We start from the raw sequence: 16,420 nt of genomic DNA, 5'->3' as shown, positions 1-16,420 counted from the left end.
ATAATGTAGTAGAAATACTTAATGTGGTATGATTCAGAGTCATAAAAAAACTTTTTATGCATACTTTATTAGGAATCCTAAAATATTTGTAATCATTTTTTATATTTTACAGTTTCATATCTATGATAAAATAGTACTAATAATTTTTGCTGCCAAATTGACAATTTCATAAAGAAAAAACTAGGGTGAGTACACTATTACTATTTTGTGAGAGATCTCTATGCTTTTCTAACACTCTCTGGTGACTTGACTGATAATAAATTTTAACTTGAAAATTCTCAAGGATAAGAATATTATATCATCATAAATATCTGAATCTGAATCATTCTATCTGAGCGAGAGGTAAGTCGATAAAACGATTCAATCACACGGATTATGATTGGGCTTGATGGTAGAGAAAGTCTTCACTGACCAGCGAAGAAATGAACCACCCTACAACAGCGAGGAGTCTAGCAATCCTCTCGCACAAGATTATGCCCAACAGGATTCAAGCTTGCATTGGACACAGTGTAATCAGAGGTGCAATGGAAAGCATATTCCTTATGCTCGAAACACCTTCAGTCATTCATGCCTTTTCTTTCTTTACAATATTTTATGTCCATTTTATTTTATGTCTATTTATATAATGAAGCATATGGAGCAGTCAACCAACTCTGATTTAATTTAATTTAATGAAAAAACAACATATGAGCTAGGATCAAGCATTTTAGAACATGCCTAAGCATAACAAAATTGACCAATTTATTGCTAGACTGGGGAAACGAGAAATAAGCATTTACTAGACAAGCATGATCTATTCTAGTTACTGACCATTCTGTTTAATCTTAGATATGGATGTTCAAATACAATCAATTGAACCTGATTATGGAGGAATTAAAGTCGTTTGGAAAACAAGTCCAGGAATCAAGCCCATATATAAAGTCCAGGCATATTCTGGAGAAGATCCAGTTGATTCTGAGTACAGTGTTCATGGATCTCAGTTCCTGTATCACCCCGAGGACCCTCTAAAAAAATACTCATTCGAAATCTGGCCTGAGGACAATAAAAATTTAAAAAACATCACAAAGAAGTGCAGCTTATGTAAGTACTGATAATCTATACTGATATTGAAATAACTTCATGTCATTTACGGTAACCTCCCTCGGTTCTTGTGACCTCCCTACTCCAGTACAACTGTCTATTTATCTTTTTTTATTCATTTTTTTACTGGTTGAATAAACGAACTTGATTTGACTTCATTGACCTGACACAATTGCTCTTAACTAGGTTATGCACAAGCAGCTACTCAAGATTTTTGAGTATTCAAAAATACACCCAAATGTCACAAGAATGTTGTATCCCGCTTTTCCCAGTTGTTTCACTCTACTCGCACTTGCTCCCCATGTTACTCGCAGTTGGTGTAGTAGTCTTCCACTCATTCTTCTCACCCTTGACTTGTACTTGTTTTACACTTTCCAAAATTGGCCTACTTTGTCCGACAATTGAAAAAAGCATGCCCGAATGTAGGATAGTTGGAACAAGTGGGATAACGGATAACACAGTTTTGAGACGCAGTCATGACTCCATATTTTTTTTGCGGCTTGTACATCCCATGAATGTATAATATTTTTCATAGGGAAAATAAGTTTCGAGTGTAGAATTGAAAATGACAAATGAAAATATGCAATCAGTCATCATAGCCTGTTGACAAAATCGAGTCAATTTTTAGATTTTTAAATCAAAATTTATCCACCATAGTGAATTATACTTTACCAGAATTTTTCCATACTCACCCAGAATTTTCTTTAAGTGAACTCCCTGGTGTTTAGTCAAGTTCAAGTTGGGTCATCCAATTTAGATGACTATATCGTTAGGAATATGCTTGCCATCGCACATATGATCAACCTGCGTAGGTTCGCAGGTTCGAATCCTGTGCGAGAGGATTGGATACAGTTTCAAACATTATTAAGTCCATGCATCCAAACAAAAATAACTGGATAACTAAGCCCATACGTGACACATACTAGTAACTGCAAGAGGCGCCTTGGCACGCCCATATGATTAAGCTGTCTAATCATCTCTGCTCCCATGTTAAAATCATATCTTCTCATATCCTTTATTAGCCATTCCAAGTCTAAAAAAGCTTGAGTCCGAACTGTGTGGATGATTCAAGTTTCCCCCTGAACTGCAATGTAATAAAATTAACTTGGAAATTCATCTTCGCTGAAGTGACCTATCTCATATTCTTAATCTAGGTTATCATGTTGGAAATGATGTTTATGTGGACTACACAAGAAAACTTAATCCACACTACGATATATTTGGGGGCTTCGAATGTAAATCCACTATTCCAAGAGATGTTGCTGTTAAAATATTTGACATACATGAGCCAGATAAACAGAGCCAAAAAAATCTAAAACTTGAAATGGAAAATTTACGTAATGTAGATGACCACCAGAATATCATTTCGTACGTCAGGTCAAATAATTCAACTGACTTTTCTCAGGCATTTATTGCTGTGCAAATGTGCAGCTCAGTCACTTTGTTTGAAGTAGTTAGGGATCATCAAAACATGCCTGTGAAAACTTTAAAACAAATCTTACTTCACATCACGAATGGATTGAAATACTTGCATGAGAAAGATATAATGCACAGAAATTTAAACCCATCCACAATTTGGCTTTCTGGCAACAGAGACTTCATGCAAATTTCAGAATTTGGCTTGAGCAAAAGGATTTCATTAGGTACAAAGAGTACAACAGATAATTCATGTGTTTTTGAGAATACAGGGTGGGATGCCCCGGAAATAGGAGAAAAAGATAAAGAAAGTAGTAAATTAGATATATTTTCTCTCGGAAATATCTTTTACTATACTTTAACAAGAGGGAAGCATCCCTTCGGTAGTAATTTCAAACGTGTTGATAACATACGTAATGGGAAGTTCGATTTGGACGATCTCGATCCAATCACTGACTTTACTATATTGAGTGATTTGATAAGTAAAATGATTGACATGGATCGAAATAAACGTCCTTCAGCCAAAAAAATTCTAAGGCATCCTTTCTTTTGGGAAGATGAAAAAAAGATCGAACTGTGCCATAATGCTCTAAAGCTCAAGGATGACTTGCAAAAAAAAATTGATGATCACGATAAAGAGGTTTTTGAAAACTGGATAGAGGAGGTCACAGAGGAAATTTCAGCAGAAAGTGATCTTTTTTCAAAATTGTGTGAAGGGCAGTATGAAAATTCAATATTTGGATATATTAAATTTTTACAAAAAATATTTAAAGACAGGTCTGAAGATGGAATTTTTTCCAGCATTGAAGGCATATGGGGATTTTTTTCTCGTCAATTTCCTGATCTTATAAGAATAGTTTTTGAGTTGATGAAAGGTATGTTTACAAAGCGGAATAACAGTAACTTGATGATGCTGAGAATTTGTCTCAAAAATTGTCCTACTACTTTTCAAATTTGACAATATTATTGGTAGTTCTCCTGCTTGCATGGTATATAAATATAACTTTAGTTCCTAGTTTGGAACTATAACAAAATAGTAAGATTGATTAGTTAGTCTCATATTGAAGTACATTCAATTTAAACAGAATTCTATGTCCAATTAATGCAATAAATATGACAATAACATGGTCAATTCACTAATTTTCATTTCATTCAACTTAATAATTAATTTGGATTAATATTTAACTGACACATTCAAGTAGTCATTCCCATTCCATAGCATGTTTATGGTAAATAAAATAAGCTTTATTGTTGTTGTTTTTTCGATTATATACTTTGATAGTAGATCCTTATGCAGCATAAAATAGTCTTATTTGTAGCAGTATTTGGATGTGAACATATCAGTATGAATTTACCTGAGCAATTTTCAAGTTCAGCACTTGTATTTTGAAGATTTGTTATGTATTCAATTATTTTTTCATTTCCCTTGATATATAGACAAACTAAATCCAGTCACAGCTGCTCGTATCTATCCACTTTCTGATATAGATCTTCCATCAGTGGAGAAAAGTAAGCTATTTCACTTTCTTAATGCATCAATGTTATGGTAAATATTTGATGTAGTGATTTCAATATCATTCTATTGTTGTTTACTTAATCTGTGATAACTTCATATCTTCAACAGTAACTCTAGACTTGGCATTGTGCTAAGGTTCGAATCTCATGCGAACTCCTGGCAGCCTTAGGGTGGTTCACGTAACCGCTGTTCGGCTTTCTCCACCATCATGCCTATGCTTTCAAAAACAAATAACTGGCTAACTAATCCTATACCCGACATGGAGTAGTAACCAGATGTATGGCCGTGGTTTGCGATATGATTAAGCCGTCCTATCGGCTTTCCTTTCCCCCTGAATGAATGTGTAAATCATATCTTATGGGTTTCAATTGAGAAATTGTAGCCATCTGTAATACCTAAATTTTAAATTGTACAAACAATGGTTCATCAAAAATTTCTGATGCCAAATAATCTATAAAATTCTATCATATAAAATTGAAAATATAGTAAATATACATGTACCGTAATTTGAAATTATGCAAAGTATATTTCAAGATAATTTGACATTGAGGAAAAAATGCATAGATGCTCTATTTTTCGAAATAGAAATACTTAAATTGTTTTGATAGTCAAAGCTTTTATAGCGCAAAATGTATGACATGTAAAAATATTTTGCATAAATTACACATATACTAGTTTTTCAATGATACATACTATTCAACTTTTCCATTTTAACGTGGTTAAGTGTGTTTATATTTTTTAGTGATATATGATGAAACAGATATAATTGAACTGAAGAATGCAACAATGAATTTTGGCTACGATTCTTTCCATTCTGAAGCTCTTGTTCAAGTGTCAGAATGTGTTGCTCAATTCGATAGACAAAAATCGTTTATTCCACACAACTTCGAGGATGTGTTCCCTATTGGTCCCATACTAAACTGCACTATGGAACAAAAATTGAGAGAAAAAGTTTATGTGACCATGAAAACTATATGTCATAGCAGCAAGAAAAATGGGGGTGTTGAGTTGTTGAAATTTCGTGATGGGCAGCAAATAGAAACATCAGATAAATTACCTGAGAAAAATTGTGTTTCATGCTCACTGAAAAATTTTGAACAGTTGATATTTGCTATCAAAAAAAGTGCTATGCAAGACATTTATTTCAAAGTTGTTGCTGCATTATACTATAACAATTTTTGTGAAATGGTTCTAGCTTTTCATATTCAAAATGATTGTCGGTATCATTCAGAAATACGTCCTGGTTTCAGATGTGCAGTTGAATTTAATGCATTTTCAGTCAAAATAGGTCAAACGTTGAAATTGCAACTTTTTTGTGAAAGCCATCCAAATTTGAATAAGCAATTTGGTGAGTTTAAATTTGATGAAAGTCGTCTTGACCATGCAGCTCATTTAGAAAAAGTTAATTTAGAATATTTTCAAAGTGATTTGCCGACATGCCCTGTTGTTGCAGAAATTTCTGTTGATGACAAAAAAGTTGAATCTCAGAATTTCAATATTGGTAGTTTCCCACTTTCTGCGATTTTCTTGTTTCAGTGAGTCAAACATATGTAGATTGCTGATTTACAATTGGAATTTGATAGAAATGATTTTTTATCAGAAATACTTCAACATAACTTCTTTTGTTATTTTTTAAAGTAATTTCATAATTCTAATTCTTCAATTGCTTTTCAAATGTACAGGATAGCTCAGCTATTTTTGTGATAAAAAAATGAATAATATGTTGTATAGTAGAATTGTGACTAATTGCATAATAAATAGACCTCAAGTATTTCTAGTTCTGTTTTAGTAATTTGCTCTTGCATAAGATTATTTATAGACATTGGTTTGTAGAATTAGTGATAGTTATAGGATGTAGTAAACTATTTACTGTTTTTGCTACTTGCTAACTTCAATAAGTGTAAAATCAGAATGACTAATTTTGTTTTTTAGAGATTATCAGAGTATTTAGAAATTATGATATACCGGTATATATATATATCATAATTTCTAAATATATATAAGGCGTCCATAAAGTCTTACATTTTTTTTTAAATTGCAATTATTTTATCATTACCATATATTGTTTTGGCCCTCACAGTCCCCAATGTACAATATTTAATGAAGTAAAAAAAACTCAAACAATTACTGAATAAAAAGAAACATATCTTGTGAGGATTATTGAGAACTGAAGAATTGTGTATTAATGAATCATTTGTATTTATATTGGCCTTATCCTATTTTTCAAATATGAATTGATCTCTAATGTGTGTGTTTCCATTCAGATTTAGATAAATAAATATAGCCTAAAAATATTTGAAATCTGTCTTCAATTCAATCCTATTGAACTGTGATCATCAAATTGTAACATGGGGTCAAATGAAAAAAAAGGTGAGAGAGGTTTTTAACATTCCTGAAGGTTAACAAAGCTATAAGCAAGCAGCTCTGATGTTTACGTTGTTACTCTATATTTTCATTTCATCAAGCAGCCTACCGATTTTATAGATTGTGGTTGCGGTCAATATACTTTAATCTGAATTCTGTCACATGGAATGCCAACATAGATTAGTACAATGCGGCTATAAATTGTAATTGTCAAATGTTGATTGTCAAATTTGGTATTTATGACATCAATTTAATAATTTCAGGTGAGCTGCATTTTGATGGTTGTCAAATTGAATATGAAGATGGCAAGTCCAATTTTGCATCTTACAGAATATTAGAGAAAGCCCCAGGACTTCCAGAGAACTATTTTGCTGTCACTCCAATTTTGCAATTCAAAGAAACAATGTCAATTAAAGCAATAAAACTAAAAACACTATGCATAGCCACAGATGTACACAAAGTACACACAGTACTGCTCAAACAAAAATGTAAAGAATGGAAAAAACAAGACATTCTGCCCAAGATATTTCTGCCCAATAAGCCAAATGAAAACATTATCCAAATTCCTCTTCAAGTTGGAGGGCGAGAATCTTTCGTTTTTGTCATCGATATAGAGGATTTAGAATACGTTAAATTTGGAATATCGGGTATGCTCTATGTAAATAGAAGCATTCCAGATGGTAATTTTGGTGCAAAATTTTATTTGCGACATACCGAATATAACCATTGCCAGAAAGATGTCGATCAGGCGAAAGATACACCCATACTTCATATTAACCCACTATACCTTAAACTGGACAGTAGTGTTGAAGTCACTCTTGGAAGTGAAGGTAATTTAATCTGAATATTACTTAGTCTTTCATATTTATCACAAGAAAGAAGAAAACATAAGGCAATATTGATCGACCAACCAGCTGTTTCGAGAACCACTCTGCGAGAGTGACAGGTCCAGTCCTTTCGCACATAAATATCCCCACAAAATTCGAACTTGATCAGAGGCGCCGTGGCAAGCATAATCCTAAATAAATTAGATTTAGAAATAGTTTATAGATTTAGAATATATTTTTCATGATTTTTATTATTCCATCTTCACTCTACTATTCTAAAAAACATTACATAGTATCGGTTTTGAACCAAACCATTTCACTGACTGACTGACATTACTAACCCACAAGAATAAAATTTTCAAGCAATTTGTATTTTATATATTACTGTTAGGGCTATATTGGTCACTTACTTCACGAGGCTTATAACATACTTTACATTCCCACCATGTTTAGTGAAACATCAAACCATCATTACTACCATGTTATAGGATAGGATTTACATATTTATCCCGGGGAGAGGCGAACCCGGCCTCTCGTCCGGTTACCATTCCAAGTCGGGTATGGGATTAGTTATATTGTTTGTTTTCGGAAGCATGGACTTGGTGGTGGAGGAAGCCGTAACCGACCAGCGGTTACATGAACCACGCAATGACGGCGAGAAGTCCAGCAATCCTCTCGCACATAACCATCCCTGCATGGGATTCGAACCTGCGAACCCACGCAGAGTAATTAGAGGTGCGGTGGCGTGCATATTCCTAACGCTTAGCTCGTTGAGCCACACCGCCGCGCTTGAATATAGATATTCGATTACCAATTCTAAATTTTTGCACATTTTTTTAGACACAAGTGAAAGTCGAACGAATCATCGCAACAGAAAAGCAAAAGTAGCTGCTAAAAGTAAAGGTACTTACCACAACCTCTTGTAGCTATTTTGTAAATTATCATTTAATAACTTTATGTAAATTCAGTTGTCTTTTTCATAACTAAATCCTGAGTTTTGATAGAATTTTATATCTATGCCAGTTTAGCATGGGCTCTAGCCATCATTAAATATATTAATAATTATAAAATTTACCAATTTAATTAAGATTTGATAGTAATGGGAGTTTATTTTGTTTTGTTCTATCCAGTTACTGTTGATGTCCAGACTATTTTTGAAGATACTGATAAATGCATAACAAAAAATTTTGCGCTGAATCTCTCCAAGCATCAGTCTCCTGACATTAATCTACATATCCATGAAAGAGCTGAAAATATTCATTTATTGCAGAAGGTCGACTTTAAGGCACCTGCCATTACAGGTTTGTAATAGCTTTAAAGTAAATACATCACTGATGAAGGGTTATCATTTATTTATAGATACCTGTTGACATAAAACCTGACGCTACTAATGTACACACTTTCAGGGAAACGGTTTGATGATGAAAATCAGTTTACAAAACCCCCAAAAATTTACCTAGTGGCTGATATTGCATTTTACTCATCTCCTGTTTCAATCCCATGCCACACATCATTCAAGGGGTAATGATTTGGGTGGGTAATGCCAAACCAAAAAGTTTCTGACTCTTCCAAAAAGCAGTAGCATCTTATGCACAAACCTTAATTAACCCAGAGTAGACAAATAATGTCATCTGAGATGTTTCAATTCTTGTCAAAATATGAGGTCATTCAGATCTATTTTACTCAAGCAATTTGTACTTTGAAAATTGAAGAAGAGGTGGGTTCACCACAATATAACTTACGACTCTATATTTACAATCTTTGCTGCATGGAACCTGATCATTATAAATACCTAAACTTTTTGCAATTTTTTTTAGATGATTTTGTGGTCAGAAGAAGGGCACACGAAGATAGACCCAGAGTCCCAGATGAACCCGAAATAGAAGTAAAAGGTGTCAAATGTGAGTCAGTAAACCTAAATCCCCTAGTCCGAAGTATTTGATTTTTCATTTTTTTGCAGCCTAAAGCTTGTAAGGCTCGGCGATATGGTGCATCGTGATAAGTGTTAAAGATAAGCCTGTCATTGCACCTCTGATTACCTTGTGTGGGTTTGAATCTCGTGAGGAGGGGTATAAGACCATATATCTGAAAAAAATAACTGGCGAACTATTCCCAATCCCAACATGAACTGGTAACCAGACATGAGGTTGTGGTACATTTCTTCAAAATTTCTTGCAGAGAGCACAAAAATTGCATCTCTAGACTATCAAAACACTGAAAAAATAGCACCAGACTATGTTATAAGGAACGTTTTATGCTGCTTTATGTAACAATTTCCCCACAAAAAAAACGGTTTTGGAGGAATTCCACCATTAATAAAAAACAAAGTTTAAAAATTAATGTGATTTCTCAAAGTACTTTCAACAGCTAACAGGTAATTTAGGCGGGGAAATAATTTGTTTGTTATGCATTGTCATCAGCAGGCATTTAAAACATGCAGTTCTGCAACTATCCATCACATTTAATATAAAATTATTACGTTTTTTTAAATCAAGATTTAGGAATGTTGGTACTGAAAACTTGAAAAAAATGTTTCTGTTCTTCATTTTTTTATTAAATTGAAATGTATATTATTCCAGTCTATGCAAACAGGTCAAATAAAACAAGGAAAATTTGGAAATTATAATTCCATAAATCAATTAACGCTCCTAAAGTACTATTTTATTTAGACATATTGCTGCATAGGGGTGTATATGTTGAGCCTTCACTGATCAAAGAAGTAACAGCTATTACTAAGTCTCAGCAACCAAGAAACATTACCGATAAGTTATACGAAGGATACATGAATGAAACGGTACCATACAAAGTTCATGTGAAATTGGTTGCACCAGAGCAAACCAAGCTCCAACTTGGCATGCCGGTCCATGAAAATGTTCTCAATATTACTGCAGCAAATACTCTTCCAGATAATGAAAATATAGGATTCCTTGCAATAAAGAACTTTGAAGGATTCAAACTTCTTTCTAAATACATAAAAAGTAACTCAGATGGGCGATCGATTCCAAATAGTCTAGATTTGGGCGAACGAAAGAAAATTATACTGCAGATTATTCAGGCACTTTGCCATCTGGGATGGGGGAAGAAGGGATTTGTTGACGTACGGCTTTCTAAGATTTATTGCGTGAAAGGCAAAGTTAAATTACTTCCTCCCCTAAAAGCTTCCGAAACAGTTGAAAAAAATATAATGGATTTGACTGCACTAAAAAAAACTTGCGAACATGTTATTCAAATTGGAGATAAACCCGAAAGAGAAAAATCAGGGTTCCACCATCTTTTTGATACAATAACAAATCTGCCATCTTGTGTCAGCAAACACTTTTTCTTCCTCAAACTTAGTGAACAAAGGCAATTTATACAGGAGGCTTATAAGCGGTTCCAACCTTACCATGAAATTCCAACCTGGACACCCGAAACATGTAAAAAGGTGTTAAAAACAAAGAATTGGAAGAGTATGTTCAAAGAAGAAAAGGATGGGATTTTATATTACACTGCCTATAATACGAACAAGAAAGTGTGTTCAGTTTATAATGAAACGTCTTGCAAATCTTTGCTGTGTTTTTATCGAAATGTGTTCACCCATTGTGGAGACAAAAAAAAAATTGGTATTCCAGAATTGCAAAAAAGAAATGTCTGTTATTGGTACATAGAGTTAGGTGTAGACAATGCTGATAACCTGTTGGTAACACTCTCAAACAAATTTCCAAATTTTCTTGGATATATCTACGATAAATATCATAAGTGTCCGCATGTCTGATCGCCTTTTGTAGCTTTTATCTGATCATTGCTCTATGACCTTGCTTTAAAAAAATTTAGCCTACAGAGTTTCTTGCTTACATGAAATTGATTGATGTGATTGATTAATGTGATCACTTTTTCCAATTTTTTACTCCACACACTTAGGTTTAGTATAAGAGATTGAAAAATAATGCAAGAATTCAAGCAAGCTTACCAATTTTCATAATAACTGAAATTAACCATTTATTTATGTAGATTTTTGAGTAATGCTTCAAGGGGACTTTGTAAATGAAATTAAGTCTAAATGTTATAAAGTTCTGCTTATTTCTTTGGCTCTTTGAATACTATTGGATTGCCTGACTATTTGAGTTTATCTGAGTACAAATGTATTTTTGAATTTTTCGTGAATGATATTAGAAAATACTATTATGTAGCTCAATATTTTGAGTTTAAATGACTATTTATCATTGTTTGCATTTCAATAAATGCATATTTTGATACTCCAGAAGTATGTGCACCAAGATGGCGGACATCAGAACGTAGTATGTGTACCAGTTTAGGGTTAGGCAATAACTTCAGGTACAAATACTACGCGAGTCACTTGGCTAGTCCAAAACACGAAATAGAATTGAAATAAGGAAAATTGGAATAAAATTATGTCCTAACCCTAACCTGATACACATACTACGTTCCGGTGTCTGCCATCTTGGTTCAAATACTTCGGGAGTATCCATATTTTAACTTTGATGCAAGCATGGCACATTATGTCAGAATATTTAAATAAGTCTTTGTTATGCTTTCTTGTGCTTGTTTCTCATTTATCTACTGTAATAATTGTCAAGTATCTAGTTTTAATGAATTGTTCGTATTATTAGAAAAGAGGCAAATATTTCTTTATCTAAGCACCCAACTTGTAATAGAACTCGTAATAGAACTAGAATAAGGTAAATGGGAATAAACTTATGGCTTAACTCTAACCTGGTACACACACTATGGCGGTACCTTTTTTTGTAACGCAGCACACTCATTTCACTTCGAGAATATGGGCAACTTTTGTTTTTTTTGTACTTAGAGATTTGTAGTTCATCAGAAGCATTTACTATTTTTTAGAAACATTTACGAATATTCAGATGACTAATGGAAAGTTATTTTCAACTCATAAAGAAACCATATTCAATGGTTGTGATTAAAGCGATTTTCAAAACGGGTTCCAGATAGGTCGTCTTGATAGTGGTTATTATAAATATTTTATATGCAGTTGGCCAGAAAGGAGATTGTTGTATCCCTTCCCATACTATTCAATAATATGGTTATTCTCTAAAATGAAGGAACTTGCACTTCCTGGCTTTTATAATTTTCCAGTTTTGTGTTTTGAATTATTCTCAGCATTGCCTGTTTTACCACAAAGTAATATTATATCATATTATACCATTTTTATGAATGCTGACGTGTTATTATGATCAACTTAAGCACTTGCTCAACATTTCACTCAAATACTTTCTTATTTCATATTAGATCAGTGATATCCCTACAACCTCCTATAGGGGGTAAATAATACCCCTACTAAAATTTAAACATCCCTCTCGCCCATAATTTGAGGTGTGAAACTACACTGTAATTCCTAACTGAAGTACATGTATTTAAGAATTTAGAATATGGCATATTTATCAGTGTCGATCTCTGCCAAATTGCAAATACATAACACATTTTTGTAAATTACAAATAGTTCAATCGCTAATAGCAAAATCTCCCCCCCCCCCTCTCCTAAAATGAAAAGCTCTATTAGATACATATACTGATATGCTCATGCATATTATCATAGTCATATTTAGCTTGTGAAGGTAGCACTGTACTGGAAATACCGTTTTATTTGAGTTTTATTGTATTTGTACAACAAAACTTGTATTAGAAATTTAGAATCTATTAAGGTGGGATTACATGGAGCAGATTGACTGTTTCTTTTAAACATTGATTATTCTTCATTTTCCTTTTTTGTTTTTTACCCTTACGTGCTGAAGATTTCATTTTTTATTAGAATTATAAATTGTACACATATTTTAAATATTATTAAATTACCGATAACTGATCACTGATCATAAAAAATGTTTGTTTGGGGCTCCAGAAGTATGTGCACCAATATGGAGGTAACTAATTTTGTTCGCCTATTTTACATCAAGTTGTGTAAAGGAATGGAAGCCCATGGACAGGGGGTATATATTCACTTCGCTAACACAGACAGTCCCCGAACTCGTAATAGAACTTAACTACGGAAAATCGGACCTGGTACACATACTACGGTATGTACCATTTGTTCTACATACAATTTCAAATGGAAAATATTGCCTGAAGATCTTATCTTTTGTATATAAAAATGATTTTATAAGTTTGTGCATATTACTATTGATAACTGTAAGCAAAGCTTTAATTTAAAGCAACTTAGTTAATGCGAATGCAAGTTAAATAAACTTGTCCTTTTCACAATGTCCCCTGTTGAAGAAACCTAATTTGAAAAATATTCATTCAATATCAAATAATTATTCAATGGTATATATATGTTATATATAACCAATTTATATAATTTTGCTCTGAAGAATATTCTTATTTCTATTCCTACGTAATAATTAGCATTTTTTATATGATTTTTACTTTGTTTGTTTGTTTGACTTAATGTAACTTTGTCTATTTTTTATATTTCCGTGTGCCATAGATGCCATGAAAAAAATTATTTTTCTGAAAAAGTTCCCAGTTGTTGATCTACAAGCAATTTTTTTTTTGCATCTGCCCTGGCTTGTACGTAAACAAGGGTCATTTATAGAAGCATCTTAGATATGGTCGTAACAATGCCAAAATTTTATGAACGGGCAAGAAAACTTATTCATGCCCTTGTCAGGTTATTTTACTTTATCTAACGGGGAATCCCCTGTTCGTCTGCGATATATGGACCTCGTATCTAATAATAATTATCTAATTCTAATAAGATATTGTAGGTATATAATTCGACCATACAGTACTCACCACCAATAACAGTATTTTTATAATTAAATTACTCGATCTTTTTAACTAGATATTAGAACCTTTGGTGTCGCTACTCAATAACCAGATTTGGTTTCCCATGGCTTTCCTTATGCAGTAAAACTGTACGATTTCCTCTTTTTTTAATATTGTATGTGATTGTTTTTTACTGGTTGGATAAAATGAGATTGACTTGACTCTATGAGGCAGTGTTGACAATGTCACACAACAAACACTCCCCAACAAAATTTCTTTGTTTTATAATGTTGACCCTAGGATTCCTTACATTATTATGTTTATGTGTTTTCAATTTTCTGCTGATAAATTGTGATAATTTTGAATATATGAATTAAATATGTTTTCTTGCACTTTAATTTTATGCATTTTCTATTAAGATTTTTCATCATGTTTTTACCTTTCAACACAGTCACAGCGAACAAGGCCTTGGTCAAGCATCTATTAATATGCAAAATATCCAGTCAAAAATTATCATGAAAATGAAGCCTTTTTATACCGGTGTAACATTTTCATTAACAATTTTTTGAATATATATTTAAGTAATTTTGTCTGGATATTGTGTATCGATTTAGTTTATTTGCTTTTAGTCATTGTATTATCAATTTTTTATTCCTATAAATAGTACAGTTGTTTCATGTATGTACAAGTTCAAGACCCAACCATGCAAGAGTCATAACTTGATGAAGTAGTTATAAGACAATTTATTTTTTTTTTCTTTTTAATATGTATACTTTATATTTTTTATTTAGTTACTTCAATAAGTTTATGCGAGCAAGTCTCATTTGCACTAGGCCCATTTACTTTATAGATAATAGAAAATTGTAGTAACAAATTGCAAACACTTTTTAAACATTCTGGCCCTTATCGGTTATGAATGATTGAATGTGCTCTACCCTATGAATTCGTTTTTTATTTCTTGGCAACAAGTTTCTCAGTGATTTTCTATAACGAAATTGAAAATATATTTGATTGCAATAGAATTTTATGCATTTTTTTATTGAAGGGTTAAAAACTATCAGAATCATTTTGGGCACGAAGTTCGCATATAGCTAAGTTCTTTGTTGTTAATGTGATAGTTTTTGTTGGGAATATATCGCCTTCCCCCATTAAATTATTAAACTGATCAAATTTCCAGGATACACATTTATCCCGATGGAGAAGAAAGCCGATAAGACGGCTTAATTATAAGGCGAACCACAGCCTTCCGTACGGTTATTAGTCCAAGTCGTGTATGGTATTAGTGAGACAGTTATAAGTGTCAGATGCATGGACTCGATGGTGGAGGAAACTGTAGCCATAGAACATAGCCATAGATGGAGGATGTATCAACTGTTATTGTTACAAATTTCCTCCAGGTCTTATGGAATCAGCGATTTCTCCAAAATGATATTATTTGTTACAGAATTTGGTTTATTTTCGATTCAAGTATTGCTTGCACAACTTACCGGTGCCGCATTACACTAGAGAAGAAAGGTTTGAATCCGAGATCTTTATCCTGGAAAGTATACAAAATATTTCCTATGAATATATTAGAGAGGTAAAACTTAGCGGTCGCTGGCGGGAAATCACAATTTTGTTTATTGGAATATGGGGCCCCGATCGGCGAAGTCGATAAATTCCTAAGCGCTCTATCTATTTAAAGTAGGGGTCTCAAACTCAATTTACTTGGGGGCCGCCTAGACGAAGCCTTGAAGTCGGGGCCGCATCCGGTTTTTCACAATAAAAGCATTAAACTTAAAAAGTTAAATCTTTTTCTCTGTTTTTCTATACGCAAAATATGTCAAAAACATAAATTTAAGTAATTCCGCGATGGATCTTTCCCCGAGCATCTACTTCCTTGTTTATTCCGTAACATGGGCTAATCCAGGGGCGTCAAACTCGGGGGTTTTCAATGGCCGCATTGCATTTTGGGAATTGTGCAAAGGGCCACAAACAGTTTTTGATATATTTTGATAATGTATACTTAAAGCATATTTTTAGATAGGTGTAGTTTGTGATATATACTGTGATGCAATTAAATAGCCGAATAAAGTTTTGTTATTTTTTGAAATTTCAAATGACATTTACATATTAATTTCTTGGTATTTCACTATTACTGCAATTTACTGTATTCACAACTATCCAAAACATTTTTGAACATAGATTTGATAAGGAAAGAATAATACATCAACTAAAAATGACCTAATTTAAATATATACCCCTAAAATTTACAAAAATACTACCGAATAAACTCAATGTTTTTTTTTATTACGTATGTCCTGGCGTTTGGCATCTCTTTTGTGCCACCAGCTTACTAATATGGGGCTGAATTGATTTTACAGTACCAACTCTAATTAACGAGGTCACATGATCATCGGTCATACTGGATCGTTGAGAATGTTTGATTAATTTCAGTATTGCAAAAATATTATATTCATCATTTCATGTATAAATCAGTAAATAAAAGTAATGA

General features: G+C 32.9%; 2 protein-coding genes across 2 annotated transcripts; both read left to right on the top strand.

Annotated features, from left to right (window-relative positions):
• Positions 1–123: 123 nt before the first annotated feature.
• On the top strand, positions 124–6,271 carry LOC120326393 (uncharacterized). The gene is made up of 5 exons (XM_078111845.1): positions 124–185; positions 829–1,080; positions 2,235–3,371; positions 3,934–4,005; positions 4,755–6,271. The coding sequence occupies exons 2-5, from the start codon at positions 831–833 to the stop codon at positions 5,549–5,551; spliced, it is 2,256 nt and encodes a 751-aa protein (XP_077967971.1). The 5' UTR covers positions 124–185; positions 829–830; the 3' UTR covers positions 5,552–6,271.
• On the top strand, positions 6,271–15,987 carry LOC120326395 (uncharacterized). The gene is made up of 6 exons (XM_078111846.1): positions 6,271–6,382; positions 6,640–7,206; positions 8,044–8,106; positions 8,334–8,504; positions 9,021–9,104; positions 9,873–15,987. The coding sequence occupies exons 1-6, from the start codon at positions 6,361–6,363 to the stop codon at positions 10,955–10,957; spliced, it is 1,992 nt and encodes a 663-aa protein (XP_077967972.1). The 5' UTR covers positions 6,271–6,360; the 3' UTR covers positions 10,958–15,987.
• The last annotated feature ends 433 nt before the right edge of the window (positions 15,988–16,420 follow it).

Source organism: Styela clava, chromosome 4 (assembly GCF_964204865.1).
Source record: "Styela clava chromosome 4, kaStyClav1.hap1.2, whole genome shotgun sequence".
In the NCBI taxonomy this organism is placed as follows: domain Eukaryota; kingdom Metazoa; phylum Chordata; class Ascidiacea; order Stolidobranchia; family Styelidae; genus Styela; species Styela clava.
This window is presented reverse-complemented; position numbering and strand designations above follow the sequence as displayed.